Here is a 13036-nt window from a genome sequence, read left to right as displayed (position 1 = left end):
GCGTGATCTTTACTATTCAAGATATATTAGCTAAACCATCTGCAAGGTCAGGGAGGTAATGGCTATTGTATATTTTATGAAGGAGGCTGCAGTTAATCATAAGGATGAAGGTGATTTTTGTGAGGGCGTACATCATGGTTTTGTTCCAAACCCTGGTGAGCTTCCATGCTGTCTATACTGTCTAAAAAGGCAGTATCTAACCAAAAATTAGCTTGAAATGTATATGACAAAAGAGAAAATCTGAGAGTAAATGAATATATTGAAAATAAAATAAAATAAAATCAGTTAATATTTAGCAAGTTAGGCACACTTTTAGGGGGTGGATTTTAATCGGACAGTATTATTATTTTTTGTTTAATAATACTTCACTACTGATTAAAATATAGTTATAGAATAGAACATCTCTCCGGACTCTGTCCACCATTTTATTAAACAAAAAACAAACAAATAAATTAGCTTCTTGCAATGGTTTCTGGGATTGTCTTATCCTTGAAGTATACATGCAATGATTTTGACCAAAATAACTTGTAATGTGTCATATTTTCACAACATTTCAGAACAGACTTTATAGGCAGATCACAAGGGTTCAAAGCAGAGCCATCAATAGCAGAATTTTAAAAAACAAATAAAACGATTATACCTCTGCATCTGCCACTGACAGATATTCTCCCAAACCATTCAAATACATCAGCCATTTCTGTCAGCTTTTGTACGAACAGCAGCTTCATTTATATGCGACCTTTACATATTAACTGAAGGTAGGAATTTTTCCAATGCAAAAATGCTTTTTCTCATATTCAGAGAGAACTATAAGAGAGCCATTTTCAGGCTGATTTCTGAAAAGTGTAACTGTGGCTCTTTGGTGCTAGCAAAACATTTCCAACCAGTTTGATGGCTACATTGACTTAACCAATTGTGTGAGATTGGGGTGGGTCTATCTGTTTGCCTGACCAATGGAAGACAGGGTGTGTGTGTGTCTGCAAAACCTGTGCGAAAACAATCACTATTTTTCTGTTTGATACTAGAGGCACAGTAAATTACACACTTAACCTTTCAAGAATAAAAGAGCAGAACTGAATTACCACAGTAATTTAGATCGTTTCCAGGGACTGGGTCAATAACAAAAGCACCGTGAGATGAATTTACCTGAATTTCCACCCCATAGCCCATGTAGACTGTCACGGTGTATGTGCAGTCCACATCCGTATTGTACCAACTCTTAGCTTGCTGCAGTGTCTCTATGTAGCCTCCCGGCGATGTGAAATTGGTGTTGCATGGAGCTGCATTAGAAAAGATAGAAGGACAGAGAGATGAGACACAAGGCTCCCCTCCCTCTCACAGTCCTTCTCTCTCTACCAACTAAGATGTCGCAGCAGCTCGCGTGATGGTTGACAGTGATTTGGTATGCGTGATCTTTACTATTCAAGATATATTAGCTAAACCATCTGCAAGGTCAGGGAGGTAATGGCTATTGTATATTTTATGAAGGAGGCTGCAGTTAATCATAAGGATGAAGGTGATTTTTGTGAGGGCGTACATCATGGTTTTGTTCCAAACCCTGGTGAGCTTCCATGCTGTCTATACTGTCTAAAAAGGCAGTATCTAACCAAAAATTAGCTTGAAATGTATATGACAAAAGAGAAAATCTGAGAGTAAATGAATATATTGAAAATAAAATAAAATAAAATCAGTTAATATTTAGCAAGTTAGGCACACTTTTAGGGGGTGGATTTTAATCGGACAGTATTATTATTTTTTGTTTAATAATACTTCACTACTGATTAAAATATAGTTATAGAATAGAACATCTCTCCGGACTCTGTCCACCATTTTATTAAACAAAAAACAAACAAATAAATTAGCTTCTTGCAATGGTTTCTGGGATTGTCTTATCCTTGAAGTATACATGCAATGATTTTGACCAAAATAACTTGTAATGTGTCATATTTTCACAACATTTCAGAACAGACTTTATAGGCAGATCACAAGGGTTCAAAGCAGAGCCATCAATAGCAGAATTTTAAAAAACAAATAAAACGATTATACCTCTGCATCTGCCACTGACAGATATTCTCCCAAACCATTCAAATACATCAGCCATTTCTGTCAGCTTTTGTACGAACAGCAGCTTCATTTATATGCGACCTTTACATATTAACTGAAGGTAGGAATTTTTCCAATGCAAAAATGCTTTTTCTCATATTCAGAGAGAACTATAAGAGAGCCATTTTCAGGCTGATTTCTGAAAAGTGTAACTGTGGCTCTTTGGTGCTAGCAAAACATTTCCAACCAGTTTGATGGCTACATTGACTTAACCAATTGTGTGAGATTGGGGTGGGTCTATCTGTTTGCCTGACCAATGGAAGACAGGGTGTGTGTGTGTCTGCAAAACCTGTGCGAAAACAATCACTATTTTTCTGTTTGATACTAGAGGCACAGTAAATTACACACTTAACCTTTCAAGAATAAAAGAGCAGAACTGAATTACCACAGTAATTTAGATCGTTTCCAGGGACTGGGTCAATAACAAAAGCACCGTGAGATGAATTTACCTGAATTTCCACCCCATAGCCCATGTAGACTGTCACGGTGTATGTGCAGTCCACATCCGTATTGTACCAACTCTTAGCTTGCTGCAGTGTCTCTATGTAGCCTCCCGGCGATGTGAAATTGGTGTTGCATGGAGCTGCATTAGAAAAGATAGAAGGACAGAGAGAGGCAGAGAAAGTGTGCATCAGTAGAGGCGAGCCTTTTCTCATTCTCTCCATCTCACTTCATTGCATTCCCTCCCATCTTTAATTGTCCTTCAAGATTTTCTCATTTTCTCTGATTCAACAAGGTCAGTTTTCCTGCCCTGCTGTGTAGGAGCATGCGGACAATTCAGGTGAAATGGCAGGTGAGTGAATATTTTCTGTTAGCCTTGAGGTCTTTCTGCTCTGTCGGCTCCTTTATCTTCCTCTAGAGTTAAACGCTGCTTAGGGTCAAGAGATATGTTCTCGCTCCATATAAATTCATACGCTTGGCCTTAGTTATTAGGGATGTTTAAAGGGACAAACATGTAGCCTGAATTCATTTTTTTCAGACCCCAGAATTTATTGCACAAATCTACCAAAGTCTTAATGTTAGGAGCGGCACAAAACTGCTTATCCACTGGCATCTCAAAACCCACATCTTTAGGCACAAGCAGGGCAGGTAAACCTCTGAAGAGCTCTGAATTACGCATCAGGAAGCTGTGTAAAAAATATGTAAATCTAAGTCACGCTGATCGTGTGAATGGTACCTGGTGCCTGCATGGTCGCAATAACCGTTGTGGTGATGATGGTGGAGGTGGTGGTCTCCTCATCCAAATCCCCAGACATTGATGATGCTTTTACAGCAACATCACTTCCTGGAGTGCCATGTTCTACCTTGAGTATTGAGGACTTTTCTTTGTCTCTTTTCAGCAGGATTGTTGCATCTTTGTGCTCGTTGTTTAAGGTCAGAGTGACATCTCCTCTGTCTGATTGTTTGGAAGCAGGCGGTGCGGATGTGTGCACGTCAGTGGTGGTCACTGACGCTACAGTCATGGACACGGATGGTTCCTCCGTGCTTCTGCTCTGTGTTTCAGCTGAAGGTTTGTGTTGGATGTTGGGCATGTGTGGCTGGGTGAGGGCGGCGGCTGATGGAGCCAGTGTGGTGGTTCTGGGAGCTGCTACATCAGGGAATGGAGGTGCGTCCTTGTGTTGGACCAGCTGTGTGGACGGATCCTGGAGGAGATGAGAATTAGACGATGGCATTGTGGGATGGTGAGCTGCCCCTCCGCTGTCCTGAAAATACTGCTCATGGCTTTGGCCCCGAGGGTCGTAAGGTGGGTAGGGCTTAAAAGGCAGATGGTGGCCGAGGCCACTGTAAGAGGGAGCTGTTGTGAACAGGGGCAGGCCTCTGTCTGTGTTCTGTGTGGTGTGATATGGATTGGACCTTTCCTCTGCTTCCAGCTGATCTCCTCTTTGGGTGCCTGCCAACCTCCTGTCCATAAAAGAACCTGGAAGAGAGAGTCAATACAAGCTCATTATGAAATATACATACAGTGAGTTTAGAATAGAGTTAATCTCACCAAAAACATAATTTTTGATGTACATTGATGAACGATTTTTGATTTGATATTTCAGTGATGAATTCAACATCCTAAACAATCACATTTATTTCTATAGCACTTTTAATATTGGCCAAGTGCTTTTACATTATAAAATAATATCAGTAACACAAAACAATATAATATAAAACATAAAACCACACTTAATTCCCAGATAAGCAATTGCAAAATGATAATTCTCCAAAAGTCACTAAAACACAGAAAATTGATAACTAAAGCATAAAGCAACACAGCTTGCTAAACTATTAAAAATATAGGTTAATGTCCATATATCCATAGTAATATAATTAGGGCACACTGTTTAGGTGGGGGGACTGTGTCCCACTACTGACAAAAGGCTAGATATCCCCCTGGCAAGAGAGCATGAAAAGCATAAAAAACAAAACAAAGTTCCATCGTAAGTAACTTGCGATTTTATGTTTCAACCAGAGATTGTCGATAGAGAGGCCAAAATACTGTTGTGTACCTTTAAAAATGTTTAATCCAAGTAAATCCAAGTAACCGAATAAAATTAATAAATATGGCATGAACAATACGGACTACATTTAAATTTTTATCAAAAAAATAAATAAAATTAAAAGCTGTAGAAATTAACAATGATTTAGAGCTACAAAAATAACTTGGGTGTTCAAAAAACTAGTCGTTTTTAACATATTTCAAAGCCAGGCACCCTACCTTGTGTTAAGCCTTATAACAAATTTCCACTCTATACCACCCAAGAAGAGGAGGACTGTGCAGCTTATACGGCTCGTGACGCTTTGTGGTTCAGCCATATGAAATTGAAAAGCATTCAAACTGCGGGGTCAGAACCCCTGGCACATTAACAAAATGGAAATGTATCTGCTAAATGGATTATGATTGGAGATGCTTTGAAAACGCCTTGGAGCATGTGGAGGAAAAAAAATAAACTCCTTCACCATAATTGTTAATTTGAATGCTCTCTCTCCTCCCTTGCCAATTAATGAGTCCAAACCATCATCAGGCGGCACGTTGTAATGAGTGGATTTGAGAAGTGTAGCGGTGAAAATGGATCTCCTCCACCTGCACCTGGTGAGATGTAATCAGCCGGCCTTCAGGAGTCTGCTGCGTGCCGGGGAAACTTTTGATTTCACAATGCTTCATTTGCACCCTAATAGCTCTCATTCTGTTTTCCGGCTTACTAATAACAATCTGCTTCCCGGTGTATCTGAAGCGCGTTCCCACGAAAGGAACGGAAAGGAGAGGATGATATCTCAAACTGAATGGAACTGACGGGCTATTTTTTTCTCCTTATCCTATCCTATGAAGTGTCAGAGGCAAAAGATACACATCGTTTCGCCGAGCGGTGATGTGTGTTTTATGAGAGATTGACTTCACTTTGAGGGTAAAAATCACATCGACATCTAACGCATCACTCAGATCCAGGTAAAATGACACATGAGAGACAAAGCAAAGGGCAGAAAGTCCTCAATTCCTGTCATCTATTTAGAATTCAGCCATTTGTAGACCATTTGTAGACCAAAACCATTTTTTTTTTACGAGAAGACCAAAACGCAAATGTCGTGAGCTCTAAATTTCAATCAGGGCTTTGCTTTATGATTAATTTATTAGCTGTGCCCTTACATGAGTAATTATGAAATAACCAATGTCAAATTTCAAGGTTGTTAAATTAGACAGACTGAATGTAATGAATGGGCCTAATGTTACAAGGTGAATTATTATCCATTTCACCCAGAACACGAACATTTCTGGAAAGAACCACTCGCGAAAGTTTGTATCTTGGGAGTTCCTGACTTATAAAAAGCTTCTGAAATCACTATGCATATCACACTCAATGTCACAGGGATTTTGTGTTGAAAAAAACAGCATTCCCAAACGCTTCCCAGTGGAAAGTCCCATATACCCCCTGGACTTCACATAACCACAGCAGTTCATAGTCCAGGCTCTACTAAAAACTCCAGGCAAGACCAAACAGACATGGTGTGCTGAGGCAGGAGAGTGTTTGATTTGCTCCATTAGTGCTGGTGGAGTATAAACAGAATCTCTCAGACTGACTTCACTGTCTGTTCAAAGGTCCCTCAGTGTTGTGCTCTTCAATGGCTGGATTTGACTTTTAAATGACCATGAGCCTGCCTTAGAAGCTTTTTACACAAACCAGCGGGGGAGTGTGGGCTTTGTTTTTCACTCTGTTGCATTTTCTCTTAACTTGCAAATAGGTATGTTCACTGAACTCCTATTTAAATAGCGCCCTTTATGCGTGAAACACAGTGAAGGAAGAATTACTGCAAATAACAGCTGGAGGGAGAACTGGGCTGTCATTCATTTTTATGCAAAAAGTTGCCCTGAGACATCTGTAAAGAAGCATATCATTTACTAGTCATTATTTATAAGAAGCTTTTATCCAAAGTGACTTACAGTACATGCATTACCTGGGCAAACCCGCTAGTGCAATCTGGGTTTTTTGCTGCTTTCACAACCTCCAAAAAATTGTCCTATTTTTGAGTTCATAAGTTGTCCCCAAGAGTTTTTGTACTTTAGGTGCGTCCAAGTTCACATACTTATGCACTATTCTAGACGTTTTTAGTATAAATAGTGTGAAGAGTGTGTTCTCAAAAAGAATATGTGGACTTCCCAGATGTTGCACTTGATGAAATGTGGAATGTTGGACATTTCATGCTGCATTTCCAAACTGTCGCAGCTTTAATTACATGCTAGAGGGGGCGGGGCTATTCATACACTAGATGGTGGTGTACGTGCATCATTTGGGACACAACTTTGTATGCACTTGTAGCACTATTACACTTGTGTCTTAACCAACCCTGACAGCGATACACGACGAGTGACAGGAGATTCTATTTGGGGAATGGGTTTCTATTTTTGTGATGTCGTGGCAGGAACAACAGCATACAAACTATGACGATGATAATCTCAGGTACTGAGTATGTGCTTTTTGATTGACTTTTCATTGAGCAGCACCGTGTCTGGTGTGGACAGACAAATTGCTTGTCACTGGAATCTCATCGCATCGCATCTGGTTACAAGTTCACATACTTATGCACTATTCTAGACGTTTTTAGTATAAATAGTGTGAAGAGTGTGTTCTCAAAAAGAATATGTGGACTTCCCAGATGTTGCACTTGATGAAATGTGGAATGTTGGACATTTCATGCTGCATTTCCAAACTGTCGCAGCTTTAATTACATGCTAGAGGGGGCGGGGCTATTCATACACTAGATGGTGGTGTACGTGCATCATTTGGGACACAACTTTGTATGCACTTGTAGCACTATTACACTTGTGTCTTAACCAACCCTGACAGCGATACACGACGAGTGACAGGAGATTCTATTTGGGGAAAGGGTTTCTATTTTTGTGATGTCGTGGCAGGAACAACAGCATACAAACTATGACGATGATAATCTCAGGTACTGAGTATGTGCTTTTTGATTGACTTTTCATTGAGCAGCACCGTGTCTGGTGTGGACAGACAAATTGCTTGTCACTGGAATCTCATCGCATCGCATCTGGTTAGGACACGGCGTTACATTCACACAAAAGGTTTAAACAGTAGAAACAGAAGCTTGCAACAGCAAGGTCACAGGTTTGATTCCCAGAGAATGCATGGACGAACGAAGCTTTTACGGGTTTGGTACGACATGGGGGTAAGTGATTAATGACAAAATTTTCATTTTGGGGTGGAGTAACCCTTTAAATGCACTGCAAGTTGCTTCAAATAAAAAAAAATCTGTAACACTTTAGTTTATATGGACCAATTCTCACTATTAACTAGTTGCTTATTAGTATGCCTATTATTGACATATTGGCTGTTTATTAGTACTTATAAAGCACTTATTCGGCATGACCATATTCTAATCCCTAATCCTACCCAATATCTAAATTTAACAACTACCTTACTAACTATTAATAAGCAGCAAATTAGGATTTTATTGATAGTTAATAGTTAATGGTTTGTTAATAGTGATAATTGGACCTTAAAATAAAGTGTGACAAAAAAAAATCTAACAAGTACATGACAAAATAATAATATAATATATACACATCCCAGTCCCGAGGCAATTATTTTGTATATATTTTATACATTTACTACTACTAAAATGTATATTATTTATTATTTATTAAAATTTATAATTTATGTGTTATTTGTAAATTTATTATTTATTCTTTTGAAATAAAACTATTAAATCCATTACAATACACATGAAAGATTGTCTATAGGTTTATTACAAGTCTACGGAACAGAAGAAGAGGAAACTAATACTGTGTTAAAAACTGTGTTAAAATACTTTCTCTAAGCTCAAAGAGCAGCATCTAAGGCCCATCAAGACACAGAGGGGCTTCATCTCCCAGAGCTCATGTATCAGCTGTGTGACCGGAGGAGGGATTGTTTGACTTTGACAGTAAAGGTTGACGAGTAGCAGATGGACAGTTTTCTGTAATGTCTTTTCACATGCCACCCAGCAAATATTTTACTCAATTTTTGCTTGCCACTGTTTGCATTGATTAAAGTATAACCGCCTCCTTGCAAGGATGTTTGTCTGTCCCAGCCCTAAGTGAGTTTTGATAACAGCTCAGTAAAGAGACGTTGCGGGTACTGTGCTTCAAGAGAACGAAACAGATGGTGAGAAAAAGGAGACAGAGAGACAGATAGAGAGAGAAAACACACACCACAAGCCACAAGGCATCTACTGAAAACTGTAAAAAAGAGAAGGACTGTGAGGCAAAGCACTCCCCTCCCCATTGTGTACAGCTAGCATCAATAATGCACCAGGGAAACTAACACAGCGCCTCCCTCACAGCTATACGTCTGCTCCAGCTCCCCACGCCTCCACTGTAAAGGCAAAAAAATAAAAAAACTCCAGGAAGGAGCACACTGCCAAGTCTAAGTTATGAAAAAGAAAACAAGTGGGGAAAAAAACAAACCAAGCTTCACTTCTGCCTGAGCAAGTGACTAGCATAGGCTTCTCTGACACATCTGACATCACTAATTTAAGTTGAGCTGCTAGAAGTGGCAAATATAGGAAAATACATAAAATTGTTTAAATGAATCATCACATCACTCTATTCATCTACCTTCACAGCCAAGGTTTCTTCTTCTGCTTCCCATAACAGTCATGCCGTCCTTTTCTTTTATTGTCCTCCATCTCTATTTCTTTCCACCTCCTTCTTTCAGCCAAAGTCACTTCAAGTCGGAGAGATACAAAGGCTGACTGAGTGATGGAGAACCGCCTCAAGAGGCACTTTGATGTTTATCATTGAGCTTTTCATAGACTGTAACTAAAAATGGGGCTTATCTCGAACAGACCACGGAATCCTAAATAAACGGAGTTGATTACATTTCCGAGCATTTTTATTCACTGGAGGAATGGTTTGTGGAAAGGCCTAAAAACACTTTTTGTTCCGTCATTTTTTTGGTCAGACAAAATAAAGACTGGCTCTACAGGTGATTTTTTAACCCCATTTTTACTAGGTCAGAATAAAACTAAGCATTCTGATCCATTTCTCCAACCATTCCACACAGCTCTTTCAGAACACAAAGATGGTGATAACAAAATGCTTGCTAGAGAACCAAAAACTTTTAGTTTTTAGTTTGAATGGTGGTCACAAACCCCTTTTACTTTCATAATATTACATATTTCCAAGTTAAGCAGGATTTTAAATAAGATATTAAAGTGGAAATTAGTGAAAAGTTTCACACCTGAATGGAGCCAGATTGAATAAAAGTTTGTTAAAACAATGTCTAAATTAAGCTATTAGGGTACTGATTAAGAGTGTACAACAGTCTGTGTGGGCTAAACGACAGAAGTGGAAAAGAAAAGTTATTTTAGGGGAAGAGCAAGTTATTGCAATTTGATTAATGAGGCACTTACAATGGAAATAAACTGGTCATTTGTAAATGTGAAGATACTGTTTCAATAGTGTAGCCACAATATGTAAACAATATGTGTTGTTAACATTTTAGTGTGGAAAAAAAAACTTTTCTATGTGAAGTTACAGACTAAAACCCTATTCGCACGGGATTAGTATTACCTGGTGACCTCCAGTCATTTGTAATAATTGCGGAGGTTGTCTGTGATCTTAATCCCGTGCAAATCGGCTATGTCTGTAATTTGTAAAGTAAAAATTCCTATTTGCACGGGATTAGTATTACCTGGTGACCTCCAGTCATTTGTAATAATTGCGGAGGTTGTCTGTGATCTTAATCCCGTGCAAATCGGCTATGTCTGTAATTTGTAAAGTAAAAATTCCTCCGCAAATGACCTACCATATTTCACGGAACGCCGAGGTCCTGTGATAATACTAGTCCCATGCGAATCGGCATCACTGTGATTTGGCGGGTCGTATATAATTTTTTCGAGGTTTTTGTTTCCTGTGCGCCTTTTTATCCATCTTTCGCGAAGAATGGAGCTGCGTTGGAGTGTTTGATAGTATTTTGGGTGCTGTCATATCACTACACCATACAATTTGCAGAAAGAGAAAGCTGAAAAGGTTTTGAGGTTAATGTGTTACAAATAAATCAAGCATAAAGCTTGAGATATTATTTTAATATCTCAAGGGGGGGGGGCGTAATTTCAAAATCACACAAGGTCCCCAGATAATACTTATCCCGTGCGAATAGGGCTTAATTTGGGTTCGGAAAGATTTTTTAATGCTTTTGAAGATTTCTCTATGCTCACCAAGTCTTCATTTATTTGTTCAAAAATACAGTAAAACAATAATATTATAAAATATTGTTAGAATTTAAAAGAATTGTTCTATTATAATGTATTGTAAAAATAAATTTATTCCTGTGATTGATGGTTGGCAAAGCTAAATTTTAAGCAGAAATTACTCCAATCTTGAGTATTAATGATTATGAGTGTTGGAGTGGTGCTTAATATTTATTTGGGAATTTAGATATATATTTTTAGGATTCTTTGATGAATATAAAGTTCAGAAGAGCAACATTTGACATTTTTCTGTGTCCATGTAAAATCAGTTTTGATAATTTTAACGTGTCCTTCATGATTACAAGAATTATAAAATAAATAAATAAATAAATAAAATTGACCCCAAACATCACGGTAGTGTATATACATGTACAACTTTGTTGCCATGACAACAGATTGCCATAAACTCTAAATCTGTTAAAATAATTTTTTAAAAAATTGTTTTTTTTTAAAAATAAAAATATAAGCTTTGCATTTTTGCTTTTATATCCTCCAAAAATTGGTTCTATTTATTTCCATTGTAAGTGCCAATTTTTAGAAAAAAGAGAAAGAGGGACTGTGATAATGATTTTTTTATGGTAATCAAGACTATCGATTCAACTTGACATGTATTGAACCTGGAATATTCTTTCAACTCTCTTAAATCCATATGTAACAACTGCACGCATCTGCTTACACACACACACACACACACACACAACTCTCTTTATCCCCAGAGGAAACTTGAAAGAAAGTCACTTCAGTTATGAAGAGCCCTTTCAGAGAGCATGAGGGAAATTAAAGGTGGGGTAAGCGATTTCTGGTAGCCAATGTTGACATTTGAAATCACCAAAACAAACACGCCCCTAGCCCAAAAGGGTCTCGCCCCTATTTTGATAGCTCCGCCCCACACATACGTACGCAACCGTTTTCCTCTTTTGTTTTTTATCTGCCATCTCTATCTTTCTGTCGCTCGGCTCGGCTAATGTCCGTCCTGTGCACTGAACTCTCTCTCCTCCACATCATGAGTAGACACGCCCCTTACTGCTGATTGGCTACAAGTTTGTTTTGCTATTCGGCCCGAATCAGTTTTCTAAAGCGTTTTTGAAAAATCGCTTACCCCACCTTTTAAGGGGAGAAGTGAGATGAGGTGGCTACATCACCCCCTTCGTGTCTTCCCCACTCACAGTTCAACACTTACACTCCACACACACAAGGCTTCATAATTAATCTATTTGGATGGCAGAGAGCTGCTCACAGACTCCAATTATATGGAGAGGGAGAGACTCAGAGGTGAGTAATCACTTCCACAGTACACTATATTGTCTTCACATACACAAACTCTTAAATGTTGTTTTCATATTATGTAGCTTTAATATGACTCGTTATATAATGTTTGAATTATTTATCAATATATTTAAGGTTTATCTGTGGCCAGAAAACAATAACAAACCATATATTCAACCCAGAATTATATTCATACATGTAACTAAAGTATCTATCTCTGTGACAGTGTTGTTATTGTTAACTGAAGCGAAAAATGACTTTTAACAATGTTGTTAATTGAAATAAAGCTGAAATAAAATAAAACTTAAATATTAGATGAAATCTCATATTTCAACAACAAATAGAAAATTGATCATTTAGAAGTTATTGTACAGTAAAAACTGAATTATGTGTAATTTACATGTTTGCATACATTTTTGAGTTGAGTTGAGTGTTGATTATTACTGTATATTTAAAAATAAATAGTAATTAAATTTAAGTTTGGGCTCTCTTGTTAATTGTAACCTTATAGTAATGTAAAAGGGCTCCCTATAGTTTAGAGCATAAGCTGAGGTAGATTTTTATCCCTAAGAAATTTTTTATTATAATTGAATGTATTTAAAGAAAGAGCAATTTGTTCAGTAAACCAAAGTAAACCATGTTTAGTTTTTTCCCCCTGCTGTACCGAAACCATATCGAACCATCAGGTTTTTGTACCGTTACACCCCTAACATATATACATACATACACACACACACACACACACACATATATATATATATATATGTGTGTGTGTGTGTGTGTGTGTGTGTATGTAAAGAAACAAAAATACAAAAGCACATTACTAAAATAAAAAAAATAAATAAATAAATAAAAAAAAATATATATATATAAGATAAAAAATGTTTGATTAATAGGGGTCGTATACTAAACTTATTGCAGTATTCCACTG

General features: G+C 37.8%; 1 protein-coding gene across 3 annotated transcripts in view; it reads right to left on the bottom strand.

Annotated features, from left to right (window-relative positions):
- Positions 1 to 2267: 2267 nt before the first annotated feature.
- LOC107718290 (seizure protein 6-like) overlaps positions 2268 to 13036 on the bottom strand; it is a 110192-nt gene continuing 99423 nt past the window's right edge. Inside the window, exons 2-4 of one of the 3 annotated variants that reach the window (XM_016525311.1) lie at positions 3281 to 4021; positions 2553 to 2686; positions 2268 to 2392 (exon numbers count right to left, since the gene is read on the bottom strand). In XM_016525311.1, coding sequence (XP_016380797.1) covers positions 2312 to 2392; positions 2553 to 2686; positions 3281 to 4021 — 956 coding nt within the window. In that variant the 3' untranslated portion in view covers positions 2268 to 2311. Of the gene's footprint in view, positions 2687 to 3280; positions 4022 to 4807; positions 4892 to 13036 lie in introns of those variants that run through there. The other 2 variants (XM_016525312.1, XM_016525310.1) reach the window with 2 other exon arrangements.

This window comes from Sinocyclocheilus rhinocerous, unplaced genomic scaffold, assembly GCF_001515625.1.
Source record: "Sinocyclocheilus rhinocerous isolate Xijiao unplaced genomic scaffold, SAMN03320098_v1.1 scaffold1024, whole genome shotgun sequence".
Taxonomy (NCBI): domain Eukaryota; kingdom Metazoa; phylum Chordata; class Actinopteri; order Cypriniformes; family Cyprinidae; genus Sinocyclocheilus; species Sinocyclocheilus rhinocerous.
This window is presented reverse-complemented; position numbering and strand designations above follow the sequence as displayed.